The 18,889-nt window shown below is 42.4% G+C and overlaps 1 protein-coding gene across 2 annotated transcripts in view; it reads left to right on the top strand.

Moving 5' to 3' along the window:
• MCPH1 (microcephalin 1) overlaps positions 1 to 18,889 on the top strand; it is a 240,879-nt gene that overhangs the window by 45,588 nt on the left and 176,402 nt on the right. For both annotated transcript variants that reach the window (XM_045086169.1, XM_004766753.3), the window contains exon 9: positions 9,522 to 9,631. In XM_045086169.1, the coding sequence (XP_044942104.1) occupies positions 9,522 to 9,631 (110 nt within the window). The remainder of the gene's footprint in view (positions 1 to 9,521; positions 9,632 to 18,889) is intronic.

Here is an 18,889-nt window from a genome sequence, read left to right as displayed (position 1 = left end):
CCCTTTATTTAATTTTAAAGAATGTGTGTGTGATACTTTCCATTGATGCATTCTGTAGGGATAGGGGCTTACCGCTCTGGAATTTCTAAGTGCTTGGGTCAAATCTGCTGTTAAGAATGCATCTCTCCCAAGCCTTTCCGCGTAGGTGCCGAGAGAAGTGATGCGTATCGGGAAGAGTCGACTGGAGCGGACACGTCCTTGTCTCTGGGGCCTCTTCGAAGCGTGACCTCCTGCACGGAGGCGTTCTGCTAGAGGGCTCGAGGCTGTTTCTTTTAGAAGGGAGATGAAGGCAGTGTAGGCATTGATTCCACCAAGAAAAGAGAATGTACAAAACAGTAAATGTGGAAATACAGTATCAGTATTTATTTTGAAGAAACTTTGGGCAGTGTTACTTATTTAAAAAAAAAAATCTTTGCTCAGGATAAGAAGTTCATTGTAACAGGCCTTGTTTGGCTTCTAGTTATTTTGCTTTAAGCATATCACTTAAATAGATTTTCTCCTGTGTGTAATTTAATTGTCACCATCATAACGAATTCTGTAATTGTAGTAATTTTATCAAAAGTAGCAACAGTAGAAAACATTTCACACTCTCTGATTACAAGCACAAAAAAAATGTCAGCAGTCGAAAGTGATGAAATCTTGAACTTGAGACATCTTTACCCAAAGATTGGGTTAAAATTTTCATAAGACCCACTTTATTCTTCGCTATTTGTCTGTTCTCGCCATGATTTTAACTTCCCTTTTCAAGATGAAAAAGTTATGGGTGTGGAAATAATCTGTGATGTGTATCTTTTCCTTGGGTATGAATTCCCTAAAATAGTCTCACAAAAGAATTAATTTTGTATGTTCTTAACCTTATTTTTTATATCTTAGCTTTCTGAAAATATATAAAATTTGACAAACTATATTTTATGTAGGGTTAGGCTTAGTATGTATTTTCAAATATTTATTTTAAAATCATGTTGACTCTAAGTTAATATAAATCAGTAGATACATAGAATTGTTTTGGTAGTTAAGAATATCCTGTTCTTAAAGCTTACATTCTCTTTTTTTTCAGTTTTTATCTTGTTTATTTTTAAAGCCTCTGAATAATATTTAATGGTGTATAAATATAAATTAAGTGAGAAAAGTCTGGTTTTAAACAGTGTGGTGCACCCTGTAACCCCAGTGTTGTTAAGAAAGAGTGCAGCTCTCTGTGGAAGCAGGATGTTCCAGGACTCGGCCCCATGTCCATGGATCCCCGGGGTCTGGGGCACGTGGAGGACCATGAGGGGCCAGCACTGGGCCTTCTGGGAGACTTCCGATTTCTGCATCACATGGTGGGGGCTATCAGGCGGTGGGGTGCAGCTCAGGCCCTGGAGGCACTAAATTTTACTCAGAGATGGAACAGCCATTCTGTGTGGTCTAATACAAAGATATCTTTTAGAGTTGCCTTGTTTTATGTCATTCCACAGAGACAGAAGATCATTGCATTTTAGGGCAGGAGAGACATATTGTCTAGCCTTAATCTGATGCCTTTGTTTTAGCGTGATAAAATCAAGCCCCCCTGGTGTTCCAAATTGCCTCCGATCAGCCCAGCTGGTACCCCACCTCTGTCTGGTAGTCTGCCACCGATAGAGCCGTGGAGTCGGCAGCTTCCTTTAGACCATCTGGATGGGCTGGAGTTGGGGAGCGGTAAAAGGACCCCGTATCAAGCGATACCTCCAGATCTTCTGTGGTGAAATAAAAGTCCTTTCTCATTCTGTTTTCAGCCCCGTTTCAGTTCAACTTGTCCTCGCACTTGTGGCTCTGAGGTGGGTGGGAAGCAGTGAAGGTCACAAGCACGAGTTACAGAGATTCGCTGATACTAGAACAGGAGTAGAGGGAGAAACTCAGTTTTTTAAAAAAATAATCTCTGATATCAAATTAACCAGTAATTTTTTTCTTTTTAAACTCTCATTTTATAAACAATATGCAAATCCATGCTCACTAACAGAAGTCGCTAAAGAGAGGAAATTTTCCCGTCGTCCTGCTCGCTTACCTCCTGTTGAACCCCTGGCACGTGTTGTGTCCCGGGCACCTGTTTGGCTTGCAGGGAGATGGCAGAGGAGGGACCAGGTGTGTCCCTCACAGATGTCACGCCTAGTGAGGAAGGCACAGTAGATGAAGGGGACTGAGACCGTCAATTCACGAGCCGTGTGACACACAGAACCACAGCTATGCAGGCAGTTAGCGGGGGTGACCGTAGATCTCAGGCCTGGCACCGGGGAGAAGGGAGCCCTGTGACTGCTCGAATCACGCTTCAGCCTGAGGAAATGGCACGTCCAAAGGTCCTGTGGAAAATGTTTGCAGGAACTGCGCCGAGGCCAGTGAGGCTGCCTCTCACTGGGCTGAAGGGAAGCTGGGGACAAACGGTTAGAAAGGCAGCCAGGAGCCAGACCCCAGGGCTTGAGTACCTGACAAGACTTGGAGTGGTTTGGTTCTCCTTTTACATGTTATGAGAAACCACTGTTTGTTTTTTTGTTTGTTTGTTTTTTATGCAGGGGAGTCGCCAGATTTGATTTTTGTGGTGCATGTCACCTGGGATGCTTCTTGGAGAACAAATCAGAGTGTCTGCTAGGAACGGTGCTTCCATTTCCTTCCAGGCACTGCGTGTGTGTGTGTGCGTGCGCATGTGTGTGCGTGTGCGCACAACAGGTGCAAATACCTGTTTCAAGGGGATTTTATTCTATATACAGGATTATATTATCTTATTAAGATTTGCTTATTTGTTTTGGGGAGAAAGAACAACTCGGGTTAGGAGCACGGGGCGGGGGGGGAGAGAATCTTAAGCAGGCTCCACGCTCAGGATGGACCCAACATGGCTCCATCTCACAACCTTAAGCACCCCTTAAGATTTGCTTTTTCTAAATACCAGATAATTCCATATTGGTATCAACAGAGTAACTGATCTAACTTCATTTTTAAATATAATCCACTTTGGGTGGGTTAATGATATTTTTCTGTAATGAATCAAATAGTAACTATTTCAGGTTTTGTGAACCAGGAGGCAAATCAAGATATGTAGGTAATGACCTAAAGAGAAAAAAAGACATTTTTTTACAAAATTATTTATGGACACAAAGTTGAATGCAGGTTTTTTTCCCCCCCAATATAAGTCTAATTAGAAGAACGGATTCTATTTTGGGGAAAGGAATAACTTTTCATATTAATTGGGGTTCAAATTGAGTGTTCCCATCATCAAACTTTACTGAGGTAAATGTACAATAAAATTTTAGGTGTTTTCCTTTGAAAGTGTCTTTTCACAAAGATAGGCACTGCCAGATACTGTTACCAAGCCATAAGCAGATGGTTTTCATTGAGCACGTTCATTGCATAGAGGCCTTTTATGGAAATGTATCCATTAGTCTTCACTTGATACATGGTTTTCAGTTTGCCTGTTGCAGATGAAGGACTTCCAGTGAAGATTAGGCGGGAGCTCCTCAGTAGTGCCGTTGCATGGATGTCCTTGCCTGGAGGCCTAGGAAATGTGGACCGGTAGCTTGAGTGCAGGAAATACGGCACTCAAGATGCCAAATATGGCATCACATTTGCATGGGAGTTGTTTTAGCCTCTGACCCCATAGGACAGAAAGCGTAGAAAGCTCTTGACATTACTTACCTGTTGAGATGGCTCTCCACCATCCATGGCACTGCTCCCGGAGCTCCTCAGACCACCTCCCGAGACTGATTTTAATTGCCGAGTAAATAGAAGCTGACTGGACATGCTGAATCCGCACACATTTGGCTTCTGCTTGTTTTTCAGTGATGCAGGCGGCTGAGATGGTTCCAGGGGTGCCTCTTGGCCACTGGCAAAAGCAGAAGGAAATCCTTTTCATGCCCACATCATCACCTTGTCCATTGGTTTAATAGACAACTTTCTTCTTGTCTGCGCTTGATAAAGTTTTGCAGGTCAATACAGACATGTGCTGGGTCTCAGCAGTTTGGCCATGGCCAACTATTAGATGTCTTTTTCATAGGGAGGAGTCACCAGTTATGAGAGGTTGGGGGAGGTTAGACTAGACTCCTGTAGTCTCAGATACACAGCATTTGACATCGACCGACAAGCAGGTGGAGAACTGTCTACAATACAGACCTCTGTGCACAAGTCCCAGGTCTTGCCCCTCAGGTGAACCCTCCATTCCTTATCTGAAAGGTGTACTAGCCACAGACAAAATTCTAGGTTATATGTTTCCATAAATGTGTCAGCATCAGGCCACCAGATATCCTCTGACCCTGCAGTTTCTATAGGGCCGTTTAGGGATCAAGTCTTGGATGTCTGCCCCCCGGCCCCAGGATACGACTGCAGCTCATACTGGGTTATTCATGAACGGGGAGAGGGATCCCCTGTAATATATGAGCCAATCCAGTTTTCTTGAATCTGTGAATTTAACTGGAGAAACATTTCTGGCATCCATTATGCCGATTAACAAGCTGATGACATCACCAATTATAGCTCATTTCTTTGATCCATTTGCCAGTTAGCAGAATTTCTAATAACAGTTGAGCAGAAGGGTTTGTAGGAGTTGTCTCTTGATGCAGTATTTGTTAACCTGTTAGCTGAGCACTCCTGGAGAGGGTGTTTTGGGTGGGTGTGAATTAGTGCACATATTTGTATCCTGTAGTCTGTGCTGAAGTACGTATTTTAAATTACAGCCTTTGTGATATGGTGTTCTGTGTTCCTGCATTCATCCAGTGATAGAACACATGGTGTCTGTGCTGACTTCCCTTGGTCTGTGGTCACTGCCCATAGCTCTGGGTTGGGAAGGATTATGAGGCTTCATCCTGGCTTTGTAGGGAAAAGCATAGTACTGTCTGCTTAAAGAATGATTTGTATGGCTGAGTATGGGGGTGCCTGGGTGGCTCATTTGGTTAAACGTCTTCCTTTGGCTCAGGTCATGATCTCAGGGTGCTGGGATTGAGCCCTGAATCCAGCTCTTTTCTCAGTGGGCAACCTGCTTCTTGTTCTCCCTCTGCTCTCCCCCTGCTTGTACTCTCTCCCTCTCTCTCTCTCTCTGTCTCTCAAATAAATCTGAAAAAATATTTCATATATATTTAATAAGAACTAAAGCCCATCCAATCATAGGCATTTAGATATTCAATATTTTGCATATTCTGAGTATTTCTTCAAGAGAAAGTGTGAATTACTATTATATCAAGTAACTAGGCACACTATACATGTATTTCTTAAATATTTTAAATTGAAGAGCAATGATTGCTCCTTTTAACAATTCAAGTGACACACAAGTATTGTATTGAGAAGAGTGTTTCTCAACCCTCTTCCCCACAGCCTGCCAGTCTACTCATTGGAGGCCAGCCGTCCCAACAGCTCAGCATAAATCAGTCAGCTTTAACCAGAAGGTTAGCTACAAGGAAAGTGTTACAGCCCATCCATTATCTGATTGTTTGATTTGCTCATCGATTTCACTGAACGCTTAATGTTTGCTATTCACCTACAATGTCCAAAGTATTGAGATAAATACAAGGAGAGAGAAGGTTGATGTGAAGCTCTAGCCCTTTCCCTTAACAGAGCTTAGACAGGGAAGATACAGTCTAGATAATTCCTATGCAAGTATTAGAGAATTTGGAAGATGGAGAAGTTATTCCCAATGGTAAAGGTTATTTGGTATTAAAACAAGTTTACATATGAAAGTCACATTTTAATGATCTCTACAGTGATTATAAAGGAAAAGATTCCACATCTTTTAATGATAATAATTAGATTTGTATTTATAAAGTGAACTTGATTTCTTAGTAGATGAATATACACCCCCCACTCACACCCCCACACACATACACTCCCCCTCCCCGATTTGGTTAGTTGAGTTTTGTTTGCATAGAACATATGAATAACTTGCATATATCCCAAATCCCAAAGGTATATATGGAAAGAGTTTCTCCTAGGTGTCTTTTAAGGCTCTTTCTACAGTCTTAAGATTTTATATTCTACATTGTTCTTAAATAACTTATTATTCAGATTTTGGGGTCTCAGAAGAAATTTCTTGGTGGGATGTTGTTAAAATTTTGGGATATGCTTTTTCATGTTAATTATATGGATTTTTAACCTTCAAAAGCCTTTGCATCGTTGGTACAGTTGGTCTTGCAGTGTGTTTTGTACCAATGAATGCTAAGTGTTTAGATGTATCATTAGTACTAGTGTTAGTCTGGATTCTGTGTCTTGAAAGTAGGAAGTGGATGTGCGGGAGGATAGATGTGGAAAAGAAGAAAGTCTTTCTTACTCCTCTTCTGTGAGCACAACAACTGCATGGACCAAATTTGTCTTAAGGACATTTCTTAAGTCTCTGAATTTTTCCAATTCTCTCCCTTTCGTAGCACTTAGGTTACCGATGTCCTTATGCTGCCTTAGCCTGGTTTTTCCTCTGGCAGTCAGTATCAAAACCACCTCTTAATCCTGCCCATCCCTGTTAGGTGAGTGGAGGAGGTAGTGATTTAACTAATTCCTACTGAGAAGTGAACAAGTTCACTTTCCAGCTTTCCTAGATGTATTTGTATACGATGACATCATTAACCCAAACAGATTTCAAATTGATGAAATCTTGGGCAGTATAACTTAACCGTAAACATTCTGGGGCTGTGAGGGTCTTCTCTCTCTGACCGTTTTTTGAAAACTAAGGGAATCCCTTGTATCGTGAAGTTGGAATGTCAATGAAGGGAGAGATAAGAGTCTAGGGTTTTCAACCTTGACCCCTAGATGGCTGATAACATTCATCAAACAAGGATCCAGGGTGTGTTGGTTGAAATTTCTCTGTGACATTCAAGATAGAGGTGTGTTAGGTAGTAGGATATATCAAGTCAGACCCTTGCTGGGACACACCTCTTGGCAAGAGACATGGAGTTGGGACTGTTGGGTAGGGAGACTTACGGGACATGGTGAGACCACCCTTGGGATGTGAGAGGAGAGCCGATGACTGCCTTGAGAAACTGCAGCGCTTGAGCAAACAGCAGAAGTCATCAGAGGTGGGCGAGCAGGAAGATGGGAGGAAATATTTGTTCCTGGGCTGTGGCAAGGAATAAAATCTCGCTGCTCTCCCCTCCTAGCTTTTATAGTTACTTTGCATTTTCAGCTGCTTGTGGTTTACTGAAACATCCTTGAAGAAAACATAGCAAATCGCCACAGCTGAGTTTGCAGAGATGCTGTTTTACATACCACATAACTCATGATGATTTGGCTTAATAATTTTCTGACTTTACTATTGTGGGGCCCCAACATGCTCTCATCAGAAACTGTACTTGGAATTTTGAATCTGCATCTTTCCTGGGGCGAGTGATATGTGGTATAAACCACGTGCCTGTACAGTACAACATTCTTTCCATAGTACCTTGTGATGCTGGTCAGCCTCAGCGAGCGAGTCGTAGCTCCCAGGCAAGCACAGTCACGACGGTTAGTAACCCACACACTGACAACTGCCCTCCCCTCCTACAAGGATTCTGTTGTCACTTTCAGTACAGTATTTGTTAAATTGCCTCAGATAGTCAACATTTAATCATAAAATAGGCTGTCTGTTAAGTAACATTGCCTAAATGTAGCCTCTTGTAAGTGTTCTGAGCATGGGTGAAGTAGGTTAGGGTAAGCTCTGATGCTCGGTGGGTTAGGGGTATTAAGTGCATTTCAACTTCCAATATTTTCAACTTAGAATGAATGCGTTTATCTGGAAAAACCTCATCTTAAGTTGAGGAACGTCTGTTCTCATATCATTTTGTGATACATTTTGTGAGAAAATGTGAAAATGCTATTAGTAATATTAGTCTTAAGTTTTAAGAGGTTGTGATATATTTTTTAGATCTTTATCTTTATAGACTGTTCACAACCTATTGTTTTAGGGTAGAACTGAGGCAGGTGGCTGTAACAATGGTTTTTGACATAGACACATTAGCAAGCAGGAAACTCATGGTGCATTAAGAAGAGTGCGTTGGATTCTAAATTATATCTGTAGTCCTCTACATTTCTTTCTTTCTTTCTTTTTTTTTTTTTTTTACTTATTTTTATATACTCTTGCTTTCAGTAAACATTTAAATTAAAAAAAAGAATAGTGGGTGCAATTAATATTTATTCTAATATTCCAATTACTTATAATCTTAGATCTTAAAGATCAGAAACCTTATAACCATATCCTGCCCTAGGAGTTAGAAATTCTAGGTGTTTTCAAACAGCGATTGTGGAATGTAGTAGAAAGTGATACATGTAGAGAAACACTCTTACCTTCAAAATGAGTAAAAGAAGCAGGGTAGCCAGTTGCAGAATGCATGTCTAGTAGCCCATCTCCTCAGTAAGGTCTGAAGTGGAATATACCTCAAATATAAAAGATAACCGAGGAGTTAGTGGGGTCAGCAGGTGATTGGTTTGAGTATCTCTAAAAGGGATATAGTATTAGGGTTTAGTGTAAGGTCGTTCAGAACCTTGAACCTCAACACACTTTTAGAGTCCAAGTTGCAAATAGCAAGTAGTTTGAATTCAAGAAAATATTTAACCATTGTTGTGCATTTTGTTTTCAATTAACCAGAATCCTACTTTTTTTTTCTTCAATTTTTTTATTTGACAGACAGAGATCACAAGTAGGCAGAGAGGCAGGCAGAGAGAGAGGGGGAAGCAGGCTCCCCGCTGAGCAGAGAGACCAATGTGGGACTCGATTCCAGGACCCTGAGATCATGACCCGAGGCAAAGGCAGGGGCTTTAACCCACAGAGCCACCCAGACGCCCCCAGATTCCTACTTTTGAAAGAAGAGTTAGAACTTTCAAATCAGACCCTCCAAAATTAGTCATAACTCTTTTATTAGAGCATCCTATTTTATCTGAAATATTTGCAAAGCAATCGTTCTCATGTATGATTTTTAGTTTCTGATGGCATGACGTTTACTTTTGCCTTGTATTATATTTACTTTCGAAGTCTGCATTATATATTGGGTTGTGAACTCCCCAAGGGTAGGATCAGTGCTTGTGCATCTCTGCGTCTCCAGCAGGTAACCCCTGATTATTAGACACTGTTGATAAAAGTCTCAGTGACTTGACTGACTAGTTGGACGATGTGGATGGTGGGTTGTGTGGAATCACTCATCATCACTTCACTGTGCCTGGGACATGAGGGTCCCCTAGGCTGCCATTTGCCTTTTATGCATTATTCTGTTGTTCATTTTGGATCATTATGTAAAAATCTAAAAACTGGGGATGGAGTAGAGCCTAAGGTACGGGTAGACATTTTCTCGCATTGCCCACTGGACAGGTGGGTTCCTGTGGAGCTGGTATGTCATCACTGGACAGGCAAGCATTGTTTCTGACCTTGGAGTTAAGTAATTGCTGGGGACACTGTAGTGGATAAACTCGAAGTTCTAAACAGACCTCACAGAGCAAGTATGTGATGTTTATTTAAAAGGACTGGCGCTTTCATCTTACCAGTATGCATAAGTTAATTTTTATTTTGCTTAAGTTGCATTAGTATTCAGTCCATGTAAAGTTCTAACTAATTTTCAAATCCTCTTGGATTTCAGGTGTAAAAAGTGGACCAACAAGGCATGATGTTTTAGATGCCTCATTAGAAGCCTGTAAGGACCGCACCAGACCTCACGAGGCATCGAAGAGAAGAGGGAAAGCTCGAAAGGTTGGTGTGCGAAAGTGTTGTTTTAAACTTTCCAGGGCCTCTCTGTCATAACATTCGACTCTGGGTTAATGTCACTTAAACTAGTCCAGCTTGTCCAGCTTGTAATTTACTTAAAAGATTAATAATGGGTGAATGTTGGCAAAGTCTGACAGCAACCCTGAGAGCACGGGTCACATTCGGGATGGAGGGTTAGTACTGGTTGAGCAGGCTTTGCCCCCACTTTGCCAAAGCAGTTCTTGCTATAAAAACGCCAGCAGCTTCTCTCAAGCAGAGGGTTTCCGTTGCGCCAACGATTGTTTTGTAATCGAATAAACATTCACTAGGCAGGAGGGGAGAACCTGAGCTGGCGAAGGCTTGACTTCAGGCCATCGGAGTGAAAGGTCCCCGTGGCTTTGTGCTTCAGCTCTCGACGCTGGCTCTCATCACGCAGCACGCTTATGTGAATAACGTAAGGAGGATTTAACATTATCTGATTCTTCAGCCTCCGCCTTCATGGCTTAAATTTAAAATTAGCCACTCGTTATCTTACACCTCATTCATACGAGGCCGAGAAAGCATCATATGTTGAAACCTGATTTCCACACGATGGGGGAACGGCCATGATAAACAAGGAACAATCTGAAAAGAAGCAAGGACACCACTTAGAGGGCACTGGGGCGGCCCTGTCTTCCGACCAAACATGGGGGGCGGATGCTACCTGAGGAAGAGAAACACTGACATCTTCCTTATACTGGCTGCGGTTAGAGACGTTTAAAATTACAGATGCCGTGAACGTCTATGTGGTAAAAACTTTGATTTCTTTGTCGATGTGTTCTGGTTTGTCTCAGAAAAAAATAAAAAGCACAGAGCAGGACTCCCCAGATGGAAGGAATCACCTGTCAGGTGTGGCAGTAGATCTGCGGGGAGGATGTCACAGTCCCTCACATGGGAGTGGTGTAGGTGACACCAGGCCCCTAGCGTCCTGTGCTCTGGCTGTCGCAAGCACCCCTGCACCTGCCGCGGTGCCGTGCCTCATGTGACAGCCCCTACGCACCCCTGCTTTAGACGGCCACGCTTTCAGGTATTACGTACCCACTGCACACCTCCCAGGGGTATTTTCTTATGCAAACAGGTGTACCGACTCATCTCTTTCTCGGTATTATGCCTGTATTTAAACCAAAAAGAGTGCCCAGTTAACACTGATTACTTATTACCATAAAAATCCTTCACCCTGTCTGATCACAAAGCACGAGGTTTAACTTGGAAGTTAATATTTCAGACGTTTGACCTCGCCTGGCTTCTGCCTGGGTCACCCTGCGCTGGGTCCGTGGAAGATCATGGGTTGGAGGCGTGGGTCTTGGACCGGAGCGTCGTCCCTTCGTTCTTACAAAGCCTCTTGCCCTAAAGGGCCCCTGAAGTGGGAGAACCCCCGCGTGCCCTGCCCTTCCCAGCATGATTGTATGCATTGAGTGATAAATGCTACACCAGTGGGGAGTGCAAGGGAGTGTCTGTGTCGAGGGTTACTAATAAAACAGGTGGGTAAAAGGGAAAATACAGAATAATGTAGACACGCCTTCAACTGGCAGGCTCAGGAACAAAAGAAGAGTTAATAAATTCAGTTACGTCACTTCCTTACATTTGTTTTAACTTTTGTTTTGAAAATATTTTGTCACATTGTTTAAAAATTTTTATATTTTGGTTTTTTTATCGAAGAACAGTTGACACACCGTGTTTATTTCCTTGAAACATGAGTTTTACGTGTACATCGTAGTGATTTGACAACCGTATATGCTGTACTGTTCTCCCCCCGTGTGTAGCTACCATCTGTCACCACACACGCTCCCACTGACCGTATTCCCTGTGCTGCGCCTTCATTCCCAGACTGACTCCCCCTGCAACAAGAGGCCCGTAGTTCCCACTGCCCTTCACCCATTTTGCCCATCCTTCTACCCCTTCCCCTTTGGCACCCACCTGTTCTCTGTATATATGGGGTCTGTTTCTGCTTTTGTTTGTTTTTTCAATTACTTCTGTTTTTTTTTTTTTTTTAGATTCTACATATAAGTGAAATTGTACATATTTTTCTCTCTCTGTCTGACTTATTTCACTTAGCCTAATATCCTCCAGTGCCATCCATATCATTGCAATTGGCAAGATCTCATTCTTTTTCATGCCTGAGTAGTATTCCTGTGTGTGTGTGTGTGTATACACCATATCTCCTTTATACATTCATCTGTCAATGACAGTTGGGTTTCTTTCATATCTTGGCGATTGTAAATAATGCTGCAGTAATCCTAGGGGTGCACATATCTTTTTGAGTTAGTGTTTTTGTTTTCTTCAGGGAAATACCCAGGAGTGCAATTACTGGATCATATGGTATCTTTGTTTTTAATTTTTTGAGACACCTCCATACTGTTTTCTGCAGTGACACTCCTACCAATAGTGCACAAGTGTTTCTTTTTCTCTCCATCTTTGCCAACACTTATTTCTCGTCTTTTTGATTCTAGTCATTATGATAGGTGTGAGGTGATACCTCCTTGTGGTTTGAATTTGCATTTCCTTGATTATCAGTGAGCATCTTTTCATGTGTATGTTGACCATATGGATGTCTTCGTTGGAGAGATGTCTATTCAGGTCCTCTCCTATTTCTATTTCTATTTTATTTTTATTTTATATTTTTTGAGAGAGAAATTGTGCATACAAGCAGGGTGGAAGAGGCAGAGGGAGAGAGAGAGAATCCCAAGCAGACTCCATGCCCAGTGTGGAGCCTGATGTGGGGTTGATCTGAGGATCCTGAGATCATGACCTGAGCTGAAACCAAGAGTCAGACACTTAATTGAATCATGCAGATGTCCTGTCTCACGGCTTTTCAAATTTTTGTCCTTATATATTTCCTCGTTTCCTTCTGGATATTTTCTATTGATTTCTTTTCCATTTGCCCTTTCCCTCTTTGTATATCTATTCTGATGGTAAACATATATTTGGTTTTTAAGTCCCATTTATTGTATTTTTCAGTTCTCATAATTTTTTTAAAAGATTTTATTTATTTTTTTGACAGAGAGACACAGTGAGAGAGGAAACACAACCAGGGGCATGCGAGAGGGAGAAACAGACTTCCCACAGAGCAGGAAGCCCAATGCGGGGCTTGATCCCAGGACCCTGAGATCATGACCTGAGCCTAAGGCAGAAGCTTAACACACTGAGCCACCCAGGCGCCCCCAGTTCTCTTAATTCTGTTTGGATGTCTTTTTGTCCTCTCTAGTTTTCTGCCAAAATTATTAATCTTGTCTTTTTTTGAGCACAACAAATATTTATTTTGAAATCTCTACCAGGTAATTCCATTTTCTGGCTGCATAAGCCTGGTTAATTTTGATTTAGTTTCTTACCAGGAATTGAGATGATTTGAGGTCAGGCTTCTAACTCTGTGAGGCCAACTATCCCTTGGGGAAAATGGCCTTCAAATGCTGTCTCACCTCTGAAATGGCCCTCTTCTGTGCTTCACCGTCTCATCAGCTCATCTGTACCTTCAGATAGCTAGTGTTTGCTTGCTTGCTTGTATCTCGTCAGCTTTACTGATTTTTCACAGTGGGGAGGTTGTTCTGAACTTCTCAGTTTACCATTCTTGGAAATAATGAGTGAATTTTAACAACTATTAAAAAACAAAAAAACCAAGGTGGAGACAGAATAAATCCTCTTCTGAGAACAGAGCCGTGAGAGACTAAGTCAAAGGCAAGGATTTTTAAGTTGAACTTTCAAGTCACTGGTTGCAACAGACACGGTAAACATCTCCCAAATACTGAAAACAAAAATAATTCAATAAAGAATTATAGAATCTCAGAATAATAACCACCATTGGAGGGTTTTAGTTTAGGACCTGTTTTTAGTGGGAGAAGTCAATTTTTAAATCAGCAGGAAACTTTCTTTTTTAGAATCATTACTTTAAATATATGTTTATAAATGTGTTGAATCTCTTTTAATTTGAGAATCCAGCTAAGCAGTTTTATACCTCTATAATCTTATAATATGTACATTAATGATAAGGAGACATATTCCTCCCATCTTTTCAGAGGGAGAAAATGTAACATGTTATGACCAATCTTAACCTGTTTTCTGTTACTTACTTAATATTGTCAGACATGAAGTTCGAAGAAGCTAAATATAAGACAAATGCTAGTCTTGTGGTAAACATATATGAGAATTCTTTTTCTACAGAGTTTTTCCATTTATTCTACTGTCATTTTTGTTGTTGTTCAAAATATTATTTTCCTCAGCAAAATTTTTCTTGTAAGGTAAATCATCACCTGGATGCTTTTCACAAGTGGCCATGTTTTAAAACCACATTTGGGAGTCACCTCTGCCAATCAAGGGCGTCCCTTTAGAGAACAAGCTGTTGGTCAGAACCCAGAAATGTGTTAGCTGCCTTATGTAAGCTTGGAGGCTTCGAGGGAAATGGAGGCCCGAATACCTCACAATATAGGAGTATACTTATTTTGACGGTGGTTAAAGAAAAAAAGAAGAAAAAGAGAAAGAAAAGACCCTACACACCAGATCACAAATGCTTTGATTTCTACAAGTTTCTTAGGTAGAGGACAAACGATGAGTAATGGCTTGCGTATGTTCCAATAATGGCTTAGTCTCACATTTCTTCCAGGGTATGAGCCTCTAAGGACACCGACTGTGTCCTGTTCCTCTTACAATACAGAGTACCACATGCAAAAGAGGTGTTCAGTAATTATATGCTGAGTAACTAAGGGATCCATTTCCCTTCTGTTGTTTGACTGAACATGCTATCTCATTTCCGGTGCTTTTAGCCATCACACAATGTCATGATCATCTCAGCGTCCCTCATTTGTTTCCAAGTGGTCTTCCTAAACTTGTAGAATGGTCTTGTATCAGTGTAAGTGGGAAGGTTTTGCACAACGGTACGTTTTGCTAAAAGCATTGATCCTTGCACCGGACAACCTGAGTTCCGATCCCAGCTCCGCTGCATATTGGTTCTATCACGTTGACTTATGTACTTAATATTTCGGTGTCTCTGCTTCCTCAAACATAAGACAGGCATTATATTAGCATCAATTGCGGAAGTTTTTTTCCTAATGAAATGTGTTGAAATACACATTCTTAAAGATGGTATCTAATATACAGAGGCACTCAATAAATGTTGGCTAGTTTTTCCAGCACAAGGGTGGGTGACAGTGATCCCCACATACTGATTGTCCCTTGTTCTGCAGCTATGACTCAAAGTTGACTGGGTAGGTCTCTGTCACTCTGCTTGCTCACTTCCCTACTCCCCAGAGACTGCCATGTGTCTTTAATTAAAATGGCCTTCCAAATTCCAGGATGTTCCAAACGATGTCCCTTCCTGCATTTATTGACCACAGCCATGCCTGGGCCAAAACAGGATCTCTGGGCACAGAGGGAAGGAGAGTTGGGATTTTATTTTTTGTTTTAAAACTCCCCGCCTGGCTGAGAGATGATGGCCTGCCGTTCTGGTGAGAACCTCTGTTACATGGGGCTACATCTCTTTGAGCCATTGGTGTGAAATTACCCCTGTCACCTCCCCCAGGGGATAAGAGTCATGGGTTTGTAGTCTTTTGGTGATTTGCTTCTGCAAAGTTCCCAACAAATACTTTTTGTTTTTTTTTTTTCTAATATCATTAGAACCATCTGAAAGTAACCAATATCTGCTAATGAACCTGTGGGAGCTCTATGTAACGTGCTAACTGTTACCCCCTAGAGCTGCCATTCTTGAGCATGATGACCTCTTTTTGGATTGAGTCTTCTGCATAAATTGAGTTTTTAATTCCCCCTCACACAGAGGGGCTAGCAAGAATGTCTTGGAGAGTTCTGACCGTGCCTTGGTTGTGGAGATGGTGGAGAGGAAGTTGTAGTTCATCGGCTCTTCTCAAGAAGGACGCTTGCGGTGGACGGAGGCTGGAGGAAGGAATGGAGAGAGGAGAGGCTTCTGGGGACGGGGATGGGCCGTAGAAGCCTTCTTAGAGAACACGGGCTGTGTGAGCCACTTTTTGTGAAAACCGTTTATTTTCCCTAATAGCACCTCTACTCTGAGAGGCCCTGAGTGAGCACTTCACTGCTCTGGAGCCCGCTATTTTATGAATGTACTTCTCCCGTTTGCAGTAATTCCAGGACTTTGGCTGTTTGCCACTAGATAGTGGACTCGGCTGGAAGTGTATAAGCTTGTGGGTTGTTTTGTTTGTAAGTGTAACTGTCAAGTTGCAATAGCAGTGACTCATCCCAATGACAGGTGATATTTATTTTGTTTCTTGAAAAATCAGCACGAGTATGTTGTTATTACCCGCTTAGGGGAATTGCCACACTTCCTCGAGGATGACACCCTTTACAAATGTCCCCATAAATAATGACCCATTGTTCAGACCTGCTGTATTCAGTCAGATAGACACTCATCTCCTGTGTAGGGCCTTTGAGTGCAGATAATATGAGAGGTGAGCTTACAAAGATTGAAGTTGATTTCTAACAGGTGTATAGATGATGACCTGTAATTGCTTTGATAGATCACTTTTGGCAAAGCATACCCAGAGTCAGTGGTGACGGGAATGTGCTCGTTATGACAGGTGTTGCGTCCCCCGGCAGATGTTACTTTGCAAAGCTATCTGAAAACCAGCTGCCTCTCAGTGGTGCAGCAATGCTTTGGACTCCCATTAGTGTGTTATTTTTTTTTTTCTTGTTATATGAGGAAAAAATATTTATGTAAGAAACATCAAAAAAGAATCTTCAAAGAGCACCGCCTTCTCTTTACCATGTTTTCTGTGTTCAATACAGAATAAAGGATTTTGTCTGTATTATCAAATGTGTGCTTTGTTTTGGATCGGAAGTAGTGGAGATGAGGGATAGTCAGGATGGCTCTGAGTCCCGTTCTCTTGTGCCACAGCTCGTCACCGTGGGCCACAAAAAGCTAGATGCCCGCATCGTACTCTCCCTAGCAGGAGAGGTCTGTGAGGCCCCGCACGGGGACACTGGAAGCAGTGTGCTATGAGCTGCTGGTACGCATCCCCTGGGCCAGGCAGACAAGAGATGACCATTCCAGGTATAAAGAGTTAGAGCCACTCGTTGGTAAGGCATGCTTGCTAAATGGTAGTAAACCGTGGCCACCTGGTTTAATCTCTTTCAGATCTGCAGAAACTCAAAATAATTTGCTGAAGTAGCAAATCTCAGTCTTTACATTAAAAAAAAAAATTCAACTGAACAGATTCTTTGTGGGTAAAGGAAATGACGGATCAGTCAAAGATGCCCAGTCCTGGGTCTCCCTAGTGAAAACGCTTACTCTCTGCTGGGTGCAGCCAGCGTGAAGGGAAGCGCACACATACGTGTTAATTCTCTTCCCGCCACCTCCCCCCGCACCCACTCGACGCTCAGACGATTAGTCCGGGCTCATCGTGGTTACTCTGTTCTTCTCACCAGTAATGGGTTTGGGAATATGACTCACTTCTGCCCAATAAGATGTGAAGGGAAGTCTTACTGGGAGGTTTCTGGAAAAAGTGTTTTCTCATTCGAGATAGCCCTGGGAAGAAATGCTCTCCTGCTCCTCAGAGCTTTGTTATGGCTGGATGTGTCTCCTGGAAATGCCTCAGCCTCAGGACCAAGCCAAAGAGTGAACTGAAGAAAGGAAGTGGGGGGAGGCCTGCAAATCTTACGGCTTATTTCCACTGACATCAGAGACGTGTGAACAAGGGACAAGCTGTCTCGTGTGTCATGCTCCTAAGATGGGCGAGATTGTACACAGAGAGGAAGCAGAGCTGTGCACACTTGTCCAAAAGGCTGGATGTCACCATAAACGTGGGTGGCTTTCCCAAGCAGGTTTTTCTTGTCTTCTCTGGGGGAACAATAACCCTCTCCAGTGATAAGATATTTATTACTGCTCCTTTTGTGAGGTCTAGTCAAGCCTTCTTACTCATTCTTAAAGGTATTCCTTTCCAAATAATATTAGAGCTATAAATTATTGGGTATTAATCCAGGATAATTTAGTAGCTTTAAAAAGGATGGGAAAACCCCGTTATGGAGAAGGAAAGTGGTTAACTCCAAGTGTGACAGATAAAACCACAACTCAAAATCAATGAGGCATTGTTATGGCCTTTGTTAAAAAAATAAAATATGAGGCATTTCGAATAGATTTTGGCATATGCTTTTGTGGCTTTTGGACATGAGTTTAGATTTAGTTAATGTATCAGTGATGAGTCTGTGAAAGAACATAATATAGAACGACCATCAAACGCGGTAGTTGCGTCTGGAGCCCTTCCTATTCTGGTCTTCATTATCAGTGATTTTCAGTTTTGGAAAAAAATTTTTTGGAAGGTAAGTAGTTCTTTTTTTTTTTTTTTTTTTTTGCATAAACTTCTTCCACTTTTTACTTTTAAATAAATCCACTGGCTATCATCTAATTCTGCTCATTGAATAAAAGGCACTGGCATCTTTCCCAACACTGATCAGGTTGTGGCTTCTTCCTCTTTTTTTCTTTTGGTATTTTTTTTACTGTGTCATTCCAGTTTTTTGGGTGAGGATTTAACACAACGCAACACAGTTTCTGGGACCCTGGGAATCAGAGCCGCTTGAGGAGGGTTGCAGTTTGTGGTGTGACCCCTGTGGGTCAAGGGTAGAGGCGTGTTTGATTCAGAATAATAGCACTGGCCTGGAAATCCCATGGATTTGCCTGTGCTCCCCCAAATCTATCCCATCTGCTTCCTAAGGGCCAGATTTGGTCAGTGGAGGGCTGTATTTGGAGTGGTTTGTAAAAGGAGCTTCTGCCCTTCCCTGAGACTTAGGTGGTTTGAGCAAGTTTCTTTCCAGGGTCACACCAAAGGGTTCAGGCTCGGAAGCACAGTGACTGTCTCTGTGTGCAGGTGACGGCATGTGAACAGGACCAGCCCTCCACTCCCCTGCCCTGCTTGATCCCCTTCTCCCACCGTACACCGTGTGGACTCACAGACTTACCTCGCAGGTGATAACTCACTGCTGTTGTATGTTTGGGGAGGAGGGTGCTCACATGGTCCCCGACGGGAGGCCCCTGCGGGCGGTCCTCCCCACTCGCTCTGTTCTTTAAGTACTTCCGTTTCTAGACTCTGAGGGTGTCCTGCACTCATATTTACCTTCCCTGCCCTGGCCCCGTTTCTCGGTGAAACGCAGTTCCTCGGAGAGAACGGATGGTGTAAACACAAGGTCTGGCCTTCGGCGTCCTCATCCATGGGGGCCGCTGTAACAGCACACCCCGGACCGGCTGGCATGCAAACAGCAGACATTTATTTCTCA

The sequence above is a fragment of the Mustela putorius genome, unplaced genomic scaffold (genome assembly GCF_011764305.1).
Source record: "Mustela putorius furo isolate JIRA1106 unplaced genomic scaffold, ASM1176430v1.1 tig00000905_pilon_pilon_pilon, whole genome shotgun sequence".
NCBI lineage: Eukaryota > Metazoa > Chordata > Mammalia > Carnivora > Mustelidae > Mustela > Mustela putorius.
The sequence above is the reverse complement of the archived record's forward strand: the minus strand, read 5'-3'. Positions and strand labels throughout refer to the sequence as shown.